This window comes from Aulostomus chinensis, chromosome 19 (genome assembly GCF_037954235.1).
Source record: "Aulostomus chinensis isolate RoL2024-O1b breed Wild chromosome 19, RoL_Achi_v1.0, whole genome shotgun sequence".
NCBI classification, from domain to species: Eukaryota; Metazoa; Chordata; class Actinopteri; order Syngnathiformes; family Aulostomidae; genus Aulostomus; species Aulostomus chinensis.
The window spans coordinates 5,190,453-5,203,449 of record NC_141338.1 but is presented as its reverse complement, the minus strand read 5'-3'; the positions used below and the strand labels follow the sequence as shown (position 1 = coordinate 5,203,449).

Here is a 12,997-nt window from a genome sequence, read left to right as displayed (position 1 = left end):
GTGTTCTGGGTCTCCTAGTATGGGGTCTGGTCAGATGGCAAATTACTGTTAGTTCTCATACAAAACAGTACAACAAGAGCTCTCACTATCTGGATGTGCCGAGAACACCTCCTGCAGGAGGCGCTCGAGAGGAATCTTAATAAGATGCTGGCACCGCCTCACCTGACTCCTCCCAGCAGGAAGGATCTCTAAAGTTAAGACTGGAAATTCATTTTTAGCTGAATTTCTTGCAGTCTCATTATTTTTGCTACCCAAAGCTCGTAACTGTGTTTGAGGGTTAGACTTGAGCAGATCTATGCAGCACCCAATGACTGTTGATGCGTGAACAATGTAATTGTTTCTTCTTTGTCAGTTAATTAGAGAACTAATAATGTTTTAGAAGAAATAGGTTGACATTTTACTATGATAGTCGGTTATTTTCGCAGCCAAAGTGACCCTGGTAGTAAATGTGCGGTAGAGTGTTTGTTAATGTGGTCATTTTTCCAACCATACTCACTTCTTATTACCTCCATATGTTTATTATTGTAATGGTTAAGGAAAGATGGAATGCCAGTGGTGAGCACACACACCACGTCACACACATTTTGAATGGAAAATGTTTACTATGGCACACGAGGCATTTACTCAATTTGCAAAATGTATAATTGCACTGAATCTTTGGATGTTATTTGCACAACCCTAACCCTAACCCTCAAATGGCTGCTAACAGTTGTGCATTACTCTACCAAGCATAGTTTTAGCAGCAGATGCCCCGAGAAACCGGAGAGATGGAGTTCAGTTTGATGATACAGTGAGGAGGTGGGTGCTCTGAGGCAGGTTGTAGTGATAGACGGGGCAAAAAATACTGTTAAATCTCTATTTACAGCCATGTTTCCAACTGAGACCTTTGTTAATATGGTAAAGTAGCATGATTTAAGGAGACTTTCAAGAAAGTAACTGTTTTTTAAAGGTAACTAAGTTCTAAGAGTTTGCTTCATCTCAGTCTCAATATTTAGCTGATAACCTGCACATTTAATGAACGGATGACATCTTTAACGGGTGGATTACAGTGCTCTCGTCAGATGAGCTTTCGTTGTCCTCAGCAAAGCAGCTCAAGGTAAACAATTGGACAAAAACTTGTGCTTCATAGTTCAGGCTCCAAATAAACAGAGGGCAGTGTAGCACCACAACACTAGAGTTTGCTTTCCCATTGTAACAAACAATTACATGCTAATTTCCTTATCACAGCTAAGTGAGTGAGCATGATACAGCTGATGTGAAGTGTGATTTTTTTTTTTTTAATTTAACTTACCCAGGCAGTGACTCACTGCTGCCCTTGGAGGAACAAAGTGGTATTACAAGACAAGCCAGACTGGTTCGCTTACAAATCACACCTTTAACCCTGAAACAACAATATATGATTCAACAAGCAACCAGCCAAGAGGACAAAAGAATCCTTTCCAGTCTATTTCTGTAGGGTATAAAGTAGCTCAATTTAACATCCATGTATTTTTCCCAACAATTGTCTCATACTTTTTAAATTCACCTCTTGAGAAATAACCTTTGGGCCTGATCCAAATTTCTCTTTTTGTCAGCTTTTTAGATAACGGTGAGATCCAAAGGGAAACGTTATTAGTTTTTAAATGAGCTCACAGAATATCTGAAATGTGCCTCAGTGATCAAATTCAAGACTGAAATTTGTCTCTGAGAAGTCTTTGAGCTCAGTAGAAAAACTGCTTCTTTTATGTTTCCACTGTTATTTTCAGACTGGACAGGATTGTACGTCTTATATCAGTTAATTCTCTTGCTCCTTAACTCTGTTAAAGAGGTTGATGGTGTCGGTGCGGGTGGCGACATTTTCCTCCAGGAGTACACTGTCATTGACCATAGGAGCAGCCACACCATTCATGCCCAGATCATTAGTGATGCAGCACTCCCGAGTCCTGCCCTCAGACATAGGCTCCTTATGATGTGCACACATGAGTTCTGATTGTAAGATGGTTGACTATGCACAGTAATATTCTGATATTAACCAGATGAAGATGAGACATCTTAAAACCTTATTAATCAGGAAAAACAAAAATGGAAGATTGACTTGCACAATATGTTGAGTATTCTGATCCGCAGCTGCAGGTTAGCAAGTTCTGTTGGAGTGTTCACAGCATTGTGGGGTGTGTGCAGGATGCCTTCCACTCTGATCTCCAGATAATGTGATTGGTTGCTGCAGTGTGACATCAGTTTGCTTTTCTCTGAAAGTTGACTCCAGGGGCCTGTACTGCAAATCAGGATTAGAGGGTTAGGGAGATAACCTCAGGGTCCCCTCCCCATGTTCTGTACTTCGAAGGTGGTTGACTTTTTAGGAGACTATTTCATCATGGTAACATGTGCTACTGTCCAACCTGCTCTGGAGCAGAGGAGGACATAACACCAAACCACGTCTCGTGGTCAATGTCGTCACCATTCATTCATTGACAATTTGACACGGGTGTTCAGATTGTGGTCAAGCCTCTGCTCAGGCTCTTTTCCGGCTCTGCTCCGGCTCAGTACCGGCTCTGCTACATAACCAAACACTGAAGCTAACCCACACTCAATCAAATGAATAATAAAACCTGTGTATTTGCGACAGCACCAGATATGGTTTGAATTTATCCTGAGGAGGATGCTCTGTAGCATGAAATAGGAATATGAATTAAATATTTTTATTGAGAATAAATCCAGCGGTTAGGATACTGCAGTCCATGGCATTGAGTGTTATAGTTCCCCTTGCATGTTATCGTTATTGTTCTATACATATGATTATATTGGCATTTTCAACTACACAACAGTCATTTTCCTTTTTGAAAGAGACACGAGGTCACTCAGAGGTTCAGAAATCAACATGTCTGTGTAGAGGAGTGCCATTCAGCCAATGCAACACCAGCGTAAGATAAAACCTCCTCTGACTTACTGCAGAATTTGAAGATGTTTCATCATTTACCTGAAAGGCTGCTTAATTTCTCATGACAGTTGGGAAATCCCTGTCACAGCCCTCCTCATGAATTCATTCACTCACTCACTGTTCACCCTTCTATTTCTCAACGGCATTTAGAAAGCATGTTTAACAGCCAATGCTCACCTAGTGATATAATACCTTAGCTGTAACCCCGTTGAACTATGCTCACAAGAAACACTTTATCCTTGTGTGTTTTTATTTAGCATCCCCGTTATTTTCCATCATTCTGGCAGTCCCGGTCCCCTCGTTTAGCAGTCTGCATAGTCTGTTAAATGATTAGTAAGCCCACGAGTGAATATATGCAAAGCCTCTTCCACTTCATCAGCTTAGTGAGCAGTCGGCTTAAAAACACCTTGCAAAAGCCCCCGTCCCTCTCTCTCTCTCTCTCTCTCACACACACACACACACACACACACACACACACACACACTCACAAACACATACATGAGATTTTCAGCTAAGTTAGCATATTCACAGCACAACACATTGAAACAACCTACATTTTATTAGACAGTACTCTGATTTTAGCACAGAAGATTTATGTCCGTACATTCAAACACATTGGTATGCTAATTCTAACAGCCTGCATGTACACTGTTGGTCACACCCTGGGTAAGTCTCAGCCCCTCCTGCCTTCTAAGTCGAGGCTCATCAGATAGGATTCTGCGTGTAAGGTCCCACCAATAAAAAGCCTAAATATTCTATTCAGTGTAAATCCTCTCCTCTGGGGGAGTTTCTGGAATCAGATTAGGACCAGGCAAACACTGCTAAGCAGTCATGCCCACTGCCAGCGAGACGGCCCACAGATATTGGTGTGTCACTGGGAGTGCAGGTGTGCATGTTCATGTGCACTGGCTTGAAAGAACCCCAATGTGAGCATTAGCAAGCACGGAGATGAACAAACCAAAGCTTTGATACGTGCTGCTCAGTGTAATGACAGTGTCAGGGATCTGAGTGGGTAGCAGCTGCAACACACAACTTTTGTTCTGTGTGCAACTGTGCATGTGTTCATATGTGAATGGTTTTTTTTTTCTGTCTCTTTTTCGCACTTGCAAGGAAACAGCAGTATATTGTGCACACCCACACATGCACACACGTGCACTTGTGAAGTTGAGCAGCAAGATAAAATGCTTTCACCTATTTTTGCAAATTCCTATTTACTTTCCTGTGTACCTGACTTGATAGACGAACAGCATCACTGTTGAGTCTGTTTATTTTGTAGCTTTGTAGCACAGCTGTAATGTTTAAGGCAGAACAGACATGGATTTCTGTCACTGACCCTGAGGCTGCACATTAGAATTCAACACACCTTTCTCATATCTCCCCCCATCTCTCTTTTACTCGCCCCATCTGCACTTGCTGCCTTCCTCTTGCTCTCTCACACTTGGGAGAAGAGTGCTTGGTGAACTTTTGGTCAACCATCATAACAATGGCTGCATACACAGCATTTCACACTCACTGACAACGGACACTACATACAGAAGTAGAGAGCATATCTCCACCAAGGCGAACTCAGCCAAACTCAATGTAAAAAAAAAAAGAAAAAAAAAGAAGCCTTTTCAGTGTTCAACTGTTGTGGATGGTTTTAGTTTTAAATGTATTTTTCCTTGTTTTGTCACTTCCTGTGTTTTCCTTTACTCATGGCCTCATGTGTTCCACCTCTTTACCCACCTGTGTTCAGTTGGTAATCAGTCCCTGTATATTTAAAGCCAAGTGTTTCTTGTTTATTTACGAGATTGATTCCGTCTCCTTTTTTATACGTGCTCTCCAGCTATTTTATTCCCTCACATTTGCATTCCTGGTTTTTGACTCTGCCTGGATTATGTATTTTCCCTGAATGGATTTTCCTGCATTCGCTCCATGTCAACATCAGAGTCCAATCTGGCAAGTAAACAGGGGAAACATTGGGCTTTAAATATGCAGAAACAGATTACCAACCAAACACATGTGAGCAAAATGAGACATAGTTGAAACATATGAGGCAATCAGCAAAGGCGAAACCACAGAAAGCAACAAAATAAAGGAAAGGAATTTCAAAATAAAAACAAAACACATCAAAACCTTGCTGAATATCACATGAACCCCCTTCACTAAGTTTGGTGTAATTTTGCTTTCAGACAAAGAAATGCCACTGAAAACGTGAAGTAAATAAAACTATTGCTTCACCAAATATGATATGTGACACATATAATGCTAATCTTTATACAACTACACTGACTTTTTTTTTTTTTTATTAAATCAACATTGAATCAAATGTGAAAGGAGTTGCATCATGAAAGCAGAGATAATTAGCACCCAACTTAACAATACCAACAAGGTTTTTGGCCCCTTTAAACCAATTTTTGTTAACTCCCACGCAGTTAGAGGCTGCCTCTGAGATGCTCATTAGCCCCCTGTAGATTGCCTGTTTCCATTTTTTTTTCCAAAAAAAGCTCACATAAACGCAGTGCAGGCTATCTGCCAAGAGCAGCCAAATAAAAGTGGGTAGCTATGTGTGAAGAAAACTGTGCTATTAGCAGTTAAAGGGGGAAATCTGAAGAGTTGTTTGAGACAAAAAATAAAGGTGATGAAGGAGCTAATTCGGATCTAACATTAAGTGCAGAGATTTGTTACTTTAAAGTAATGTAGCGAGACTGCAGCTGATGGTAGAGAAACACAGTAGAACAAGTGTTAAGAGCATAGACACAAACACGGGCTTATGACAGCATGCCAGGGTAGGAGGACAAATTCTCATACATATATTCTTAGGTAGGCTGCTGGATGCATGCTTGTATGTGCACGTGTGTATGCGGTTGTGTAGGTGTTATTGTCTCTGGCTAATTGAGCTATTTCATAGTGGGGGCAGAAGTGTTTAAGGTCACGGAATGATGTGCCCCCCTGGAGCAGATAGAAAGACCCTACTTATATAATTACTCAGCTTTTATCCGCGTAAAAGCTAGAAATACTCCCAGGCAAATGCACATATAAGCACAAAGAGTGTACTGAGGCACATAATGTGCAGATTTTGTATACAAACACCCACGCTCACCTGCATGTACAGACACATGCTAGGATGGCTCACGTTAAATGCTTTACTCATTCATTAGAGTAGGAGGAAACTCTGGTGTGCTGAGGATCTTTCAAAGTCCTCTCGAGAAGAAGCATTGTGCCTGTCATAAACTATTAAAATCAGTGATACCTTTGAGATGTGCAGATGCCTGTTCTGATCTGTCAGTGTGTAGTCATGTGTGAGGATGACAGTAGATTATCAGCACCAGCCTCATTTATTCCCTAACAAATATGTCATGGAATATTTGACAGTTGCACTCAGTAGATCCTGATTTGAATTCAAACCTGTCGTTGAGCATGCATGTGTTTGTGTGTGTGCGTGTGTGTAAACCTGTTTGTGCACATGTGCTTGCATGCTTGAATGCACATGTGACTTGAACAAACGCCAACACTGGTGGCCCTGTCTGTTTGTCCCATGCAGACATTCTGTGAGTGTGTGCCCAGCTCCTCCCAGCTCAAACACCGCTGGTCAGACTCAGAAACTGCCAGGGAGACCCCGGCCAAGGTAAGGCCCTGTCACGACAACAGACACACAGGCAAATATGCATGCACACGCATCCATCATATGCACTCATTTCATGCTTTATCTCAGTTCAAGTCTCCCTTTTAAATTTGTGATAGTGTCAATTTTTTTTAAACAATGCTTGAAGATAGAAATGGATGAATAGCCGAATAAATGGATTTTCTTCAAATCAATGGAAAACCGTATCTATATACTATATGTCCTTTTGTGTTTATTGCATCCCCTTCCTTTCACAAACAAGGTCACTCTACTTGCTCACCTGCGTAGGGGATTAAGTGTCATTGATGACGATTTTCATCACAATCCTCTTTCTCACTGCTTTGGCTGCAGCAGTGTGAAGGATTATTGCATATTACACATCACATTTTGCCACTGAGCAGCAGCGATGGCACAACCTCAGCTCAAGTACCCAAACATACAAGAATTATACGGGATTAGGCCCTGCAGATTCTCTGAAATGAGGGGAGTGATCACGGTAACATCAGGAAGAGAGGAGCATGACAGCATGACAGCGTGACAGAATTTGGGGAGAAGCTTCAGTATTCTGATTTAGATGTGTTATTGAAAGTGGAATTGAAGTGAATAGCAGTGGAATTGAAGGAAGTTTCTGCTTCCTCTTCAGCCAGTTCTGTCTTTGAGGATGTATGCTAGCCAGGCAACATACGTGTGCATACATTAGCGTGTGTGTTTGTGTATTCATCTACATGAAAACGATGTACAGTCGTATTGCAGCGAGAGAGAGAGACAGAAAATGAGCCGGCACACAAAGGTTTTCGTCCAAGAGCTGCACATCTGTTAATGATGCTGCGCTGGAGGACAACATCATTTCCACGGAGAGGAATTCTCTCATCCCTTGCCTCTCATTTGCTAGTTATCCATCAGAATTCCCAGTTGTCCTCTTGAATCCCACAGCGTTGCATGAGTAGAGATAGGAGAGGATCTGAGAGTTCAGCCACCAATTATATATTGGTCTCCTACTGTGACGATAGAGAGATTAATTAAGAGGAAAAAAAACCCTGCTAAGCGGTTGTCTGCTTCCCATTCTCAGTGTCTTCTCCTACAACGACTTCTGAGTTTAGCTAAAATATTTCTTTAGGAGTGGGAAAGGGTTGACATTGTGTAGTTTAACGATATAAAAAGGACAGCAGCGAAACCTCCTCTCTTCATTGTCACACCAACTTTTCTTGCTTCAGTTCAGTTTCTCTGACTTCATGTCAGTCTGACCTGAACAAAAATACTTTATGGAGTACAAAAGCTTGTCCCAGGACTTCATATTGCCTGATGTCATTGTGGTCCATTTGCTTGCAGGTCAATTTTCCTGTTCATACCTCCATTTCTTCTTGTCTATAGACCTTGGCCACTCAAAGACATGGATTGTAGCTGTGGCACAGATCTGAGCGTAGGAATCATTGCAAACGTCCCGTTGTTGGTAAATACGGTGACTGACAACAGTCGCCACTCCCCAATCTACTCTGGTTTTTGAAGCCACGCCCCACCATTTCATGATTTGGAGAGGCATCATTTTGAAACTTGCACATCACCGGATCAACTTTCTTCATGTTTTTTTCATGGGGGATGTTGACGAGTGTCTTCTTTCATGCTGTGCTCTACTGGGTGGCGACATCAATGCAGATTATAAAACCAGGAGCAGTAATATGATCAGAAACGCTAGCCGAGTGATTGGCAGTGCACTATTGTCGCTTCATGCCACAGTAGAAATGCGATCAAGGACTATACTTAAAATGGATCGGTATCTATATGGCCATCTGTTACATGGTGTTTTAAATGGACTCAGAAACTCTCTCATTGATGCCTTAGTGTTCAAGACTACTGAGCGACTCAGAATCTGGTCAGGGGTTCGATTTTGTATGAATATTTAAAGATTTCACAAAGATCCATAGTATCTGTGAAGCCTGTCTCAAAGGACTGTGATGGTCTGTACTGGTGCACTGTGGATAGTATGTGTTTTTGAGTGTTTGCTGCCTGTACAAGTCGATTTGGTTACAAATAAAATGAATGTCTCCACACGGATTAACAACACAGATATCTAATTTTTGTTACTCCCACCATTTCCTTCATGTGTACAATTGTGGGCCTCATAAAATAACCCACATACAACCCACATACAACCCACAATGTCCTGCTGTTTCCTGTACCCAGATACGGGTGTGCAACTGGTTTCCTCACCATTTTTAATGTGTATTACTGTGTTCAAATTCACATCCGTGACGGCGGTCATGACCAAATGTGCCTGACTCCTCAGAGTGTCTGGCAACATCGTTCGGTGTCTCCTTGTCAGAATAATCGCAGGTGTTGTATATCTTGGCCATGTTAACTTAACAACCAGTGTGCTAGCAATGAATGTTTACTGCATTGCTGCTGATTGCTTCTATTGATGTCTTGGCCCGCCAGCAACAATGCTCCATGAAAATGTTCGAATATTACAATGCAGCAGTGTGGGCCCATTACAGGTTTACATATTATGTAGAGAACAGGCAACCTAGCGCACATTTCTAGCCTTGTGAGGATATGCATTGGTGTGCAGTCCCAAGACCTCTATCAAGAACAGCTAAAGGCTAATCCCACCTTTATAGAAACCTGACCAAAATCCAATTCCTTTAATCATAAAACCAGGTTTTGGCCTTTGAAGGTGTCAGAAAGCGGTCGTATTGGTCCTTGCTTTCAAAAATGTCCCTACTCTAATGCTAAAAATTGTTCCCCTCAAAGATAGAAACACAAGTAAAAACACACAGACAAGCACAGTCAGTCACAATCATTACACCTACACTCCTGTGCAGGAGGAAAAAAACATTGTTTGACATGCAAAGAAGATCAATTTCATAGTGGAATGGGGCTCTACATGTTGAGTTATGGCAAGGTAACGAAAAACTGTTATGTGAGGCAAAACTCCCCTGAAGCACTTTTCTGTGATGATGTATTTGGGTGAAAGTTTTGTGCAATATGTGCAGGTACTTGCTTGTCTGTTGCAAGTATTATATTTAATGGGCTGTGTGCATAAGTGTGTATGTGTGTAAGTGAGAGAGAGAGAGAGAGAGAGAGAGAGAGAGAGAGAGAGAGAGTGTGCATTAGAAATTCAAATAGCATCCGTGATCAAGTCTATTTAGTGTGTAAAGGTGCATATACAGTACTTTATGTATTGTGTCTCGTGTGTGTGCATGTGATTTACAAGATATTTAGACAAATGGAGCCTAGGGGCAGTTTGCAAAGGGAAACAGCAGAAAAATAGAAGCCACAGTGAAGTCGACTGCCTGGAGAAAAAATAATAATCATGCATGAATATATTTAATTTACCTAGTAGATTCCATTAAATAGCTTTTTACATTTTAGGATAACAAATCAACAAAATATGAAATAGGTCACCAAAAGTAGTATTTCTCTGACTCATACCCACGCTGCTCTACTCCAGAAATTAGGAACAGTTGTTCTTGTGCTACATCTACATAATGTATTAACTGCCATCTCATGTATTCCATATTTACTTTCCTGAGTTCTAAAATCATGACCTAATATCATTACTTTGTTAAAACAGCACAAAGACAGAGAAAGTGTCTCAGACTTTATGAAGTTATATTCTGATAAATGTTGATGCATCACAGCTTAACATGCTAACATTCACTGAGAATGACTGGAATACCATTTGTTGGTCCATGTGTTTCAAACCCCACATGTGCAATCCTCAGGAAAAATCCATGAGAATACTCATGATCTGTACATCTCCATTGAATATATTATTTACATAGTTGTACAGATTTTGGTTTACATGGCTTAAAATGTACACAAAGCAGCTATTTGCAGTGGAGAGAGAGTAATGACATGCAGCAATGGGCCTTGGAAAGAAACTGAAGTGTTTGTGCATTAGTCCCCTAACCTATCGGGGAGCGGTTGGTCTTATCCACCCAGCTCTTTTATAATTTAGTTTATCATTTGCAGCTTGCACTGTCCCCATAAATGTTGGGGAAAGTCTGTAGAGGTGATCCAAAGTGACTACTGGCAGATAAATCCACTGTTCAAAGTTGCAAAGCCGAACTTTGATACATTTGAGAAGGTGGCACCCACAGTGTAGATTCTGTCCCTGATTTCTGTATTACATTCATGGTTTAAAATTAAAAATTCCATAGTGCAGAGCAGACACTGCCACCTTGACATCTCAGAGGGACAGTTAACTATCTTGCACATGCATCTGGAAACAAGCATCTACAGTGTTCATGCTCATGAATAAAATCTGCATGATTTTACATATGAGCATCTACGGGCAATTAAGAAAAGGGGGGAAACTGTCCAAACTGACTCCAGCAGAGCATTGCACTCTGGGATTTCCTACATTGCATCAGCCAGTACAATGTGATTTCATCAATTAATCTGATTGCTTTTGGAATTATTTGATTTTTTTTTTTTTTCATGGGGGTTTGTTGGAGGGGAGCTGTAAGGTTCCTGGGAAGTTGTTAAGAATGCAGAATTTATCTGCTCTATACAAGGAACAAACCATGCACTTGATGTCCTTTACCCAAAGACTGTGGTACATGTAACACTTTGCAAGATTATATCCTGGAAAACACAATTGATTTTCTTCACATTAAAGAAACCACAAACATCTCTCATAAAACATTCACCATTAGCTGTCTATTTATACACTGTGCTTGTGCAGCCCATATATATATATATATATATATATATATATGTGTGTGTGTGTGTGTGTGTGTGTGTGTATATATATATATATATGAAGCTCGCACTCACTCACACTTCCACATCCAAACAAAATAAACACACACACCTGCCCACATATTCTCACCCAGAGAACATCCTCCATCCTCCAGCGTAGACAAAACAAGAAGTAAGAGATCATATGCTGAGTCATTCTGAGGAAGACAGGGGGAGGCTGGTTCTGTTAATCATGCATAGGTGGGCCATGTTCCTTTCCCCTGCCCATTGCTAGTCTCTTTGCCTGAGTGGAACATTTGAGCGCGGTCATAAAGAACCATCAAACAGGCCTTTTATAGTCCAGTTAATGTTTCCAGTAGAGGTCTGCCTTTTCCTCCAAGATGACGCCACTCTCTGCTCTTTCATTTACATCCTACTGGCTGATTGAGTCCATTTTTTTTTAGCTTTCTCTTCCCGGCCTTTTTGTGGTTTTATTGTTTTCCTTCCTGTGACAGGAATGGAAGGCCAGAACAACAACGCCTTCATCATATTGTTCCCAGAGGAATCTCGAGCTGGTTTCCTCCCTTCACTTGCAGCACCACTATCCCCATGACATACAAGATGTTTGGACAGAAATTGTCCACACAATGATTTTTCCTTGCTTTAAGAAATTAATTTTTCAGGAGGAATGACAGTTGAAGGCATCTTCATTCTTTTGTGTAGATAAATCATTCACAACTCGATTTAGGAAAGTGAATCACAGAGTACTGAGCATCTGGTTTTCAGAATGACCCCAGAGATGCATGAAAACTCTTTCTTGTCATCAGCCAGGTGGTATGCCATCAATTATGTGCTTCAGTTATGTGTTCTATTAATTGTGACCCTAACGCTTTTTTTTCTTCCTTGTCTCCTCTTCCTACTCACAGAGGATGAGCTGCAGCTACCTGCTCTGCACAATCCTGCTCTTCGTGGCTGTATTGCTCGCCGTCACTGTAACTGGCACCATCCTTTTTATGAACCATTATCAGGCCCCGCCTATGTCCGATGGCCTTCCCCACATCTCTACCAATCAGGATGAAGCCAATGCCCTGGTCACTGTTGAGAGAGGTGACGGCTCTCGCATCAACATCTTCATCGACCCGAACTGTCCCGACTACAACAGTAACTTTTTACGCTTGGAGGGTGTGCAGACCTCCCTGCTCCACTCACTTACTGACCACGACTCGGATCTGAAGTCGGTGAAAGGCCAAGACCGAGCGCTTCTGGTTAGTCTGGCTGAGGAGGTGGCCAAGCTGTCAGCACACGCGGGGCAACTGAAAATGGACTATGAATCGCTACGCAGGGGGCAGGGCAGTCTCGGGCAAGACCTTAACACCCTGCAGACCGAACAAGGACGCCTCATACAGGTGAGACACTCACTAGCACATGAAAAGGAAACACGGTGCACATGCAACTTTGCTGTCAAGCCTTTAGAAAGAAGAATGGAATTTTAAGCACAGTATGATATAAAATTCCGGTTGCATTTGTTTGGTAAAATTTCTTACGAACTAAAATAGTATTTTATCTCCTCAAATAAATATCACAAGAAAAAAAGTGCTAATAGTTCATCATTTAATTGACCTTCATCACTGAAAGTAAGCTACTTTTAGAGTTCCTGTGCTGTTTTCTTGCATCATAGGCCTACACCAGGAAAGATAAAAGATCCTCTGCTACTTAGTTTTAATGTGTGCAATTCATAGGCTAGAGTCAAATGTTGCATGCATTGGATTCGCTGATGAACAGAGCAACAGAGT

The 12,997-nt window shown here is 41.4% G+C and overlaps 1 protein-coding gene across 2 annotated transcripts in view; it reads left to right on the top strand.

Moving 5' to 3' along the window:
* fibcd1b (fibrinogen C domain containing 1b) overlaps positions 1 to 12,997 on the top strand; it is a 128,057-nt gene that overhangs the window by 35,395 nt on the left and 79,665 nt on the right. The window contains exons 3-4 of one of the 2 annotated variants that reach the window (XM_086187197.1): positions 6,441 to 6,524; positions 12,131 to 12,610. In XM_086187197.1, the coding sequence (XP_086043323.1) occupies positions 6,441 to 6,524; positions 12,131 to 12,610 (564 nt within the window). The remainder of the gene's footprint in view (positions 1 to 6,440; positions 6,525 to 12,130; positions 12,611 to 12,997) is intronic. The other variant, XM_086187198.1, reaches the window with a different exon arrangement.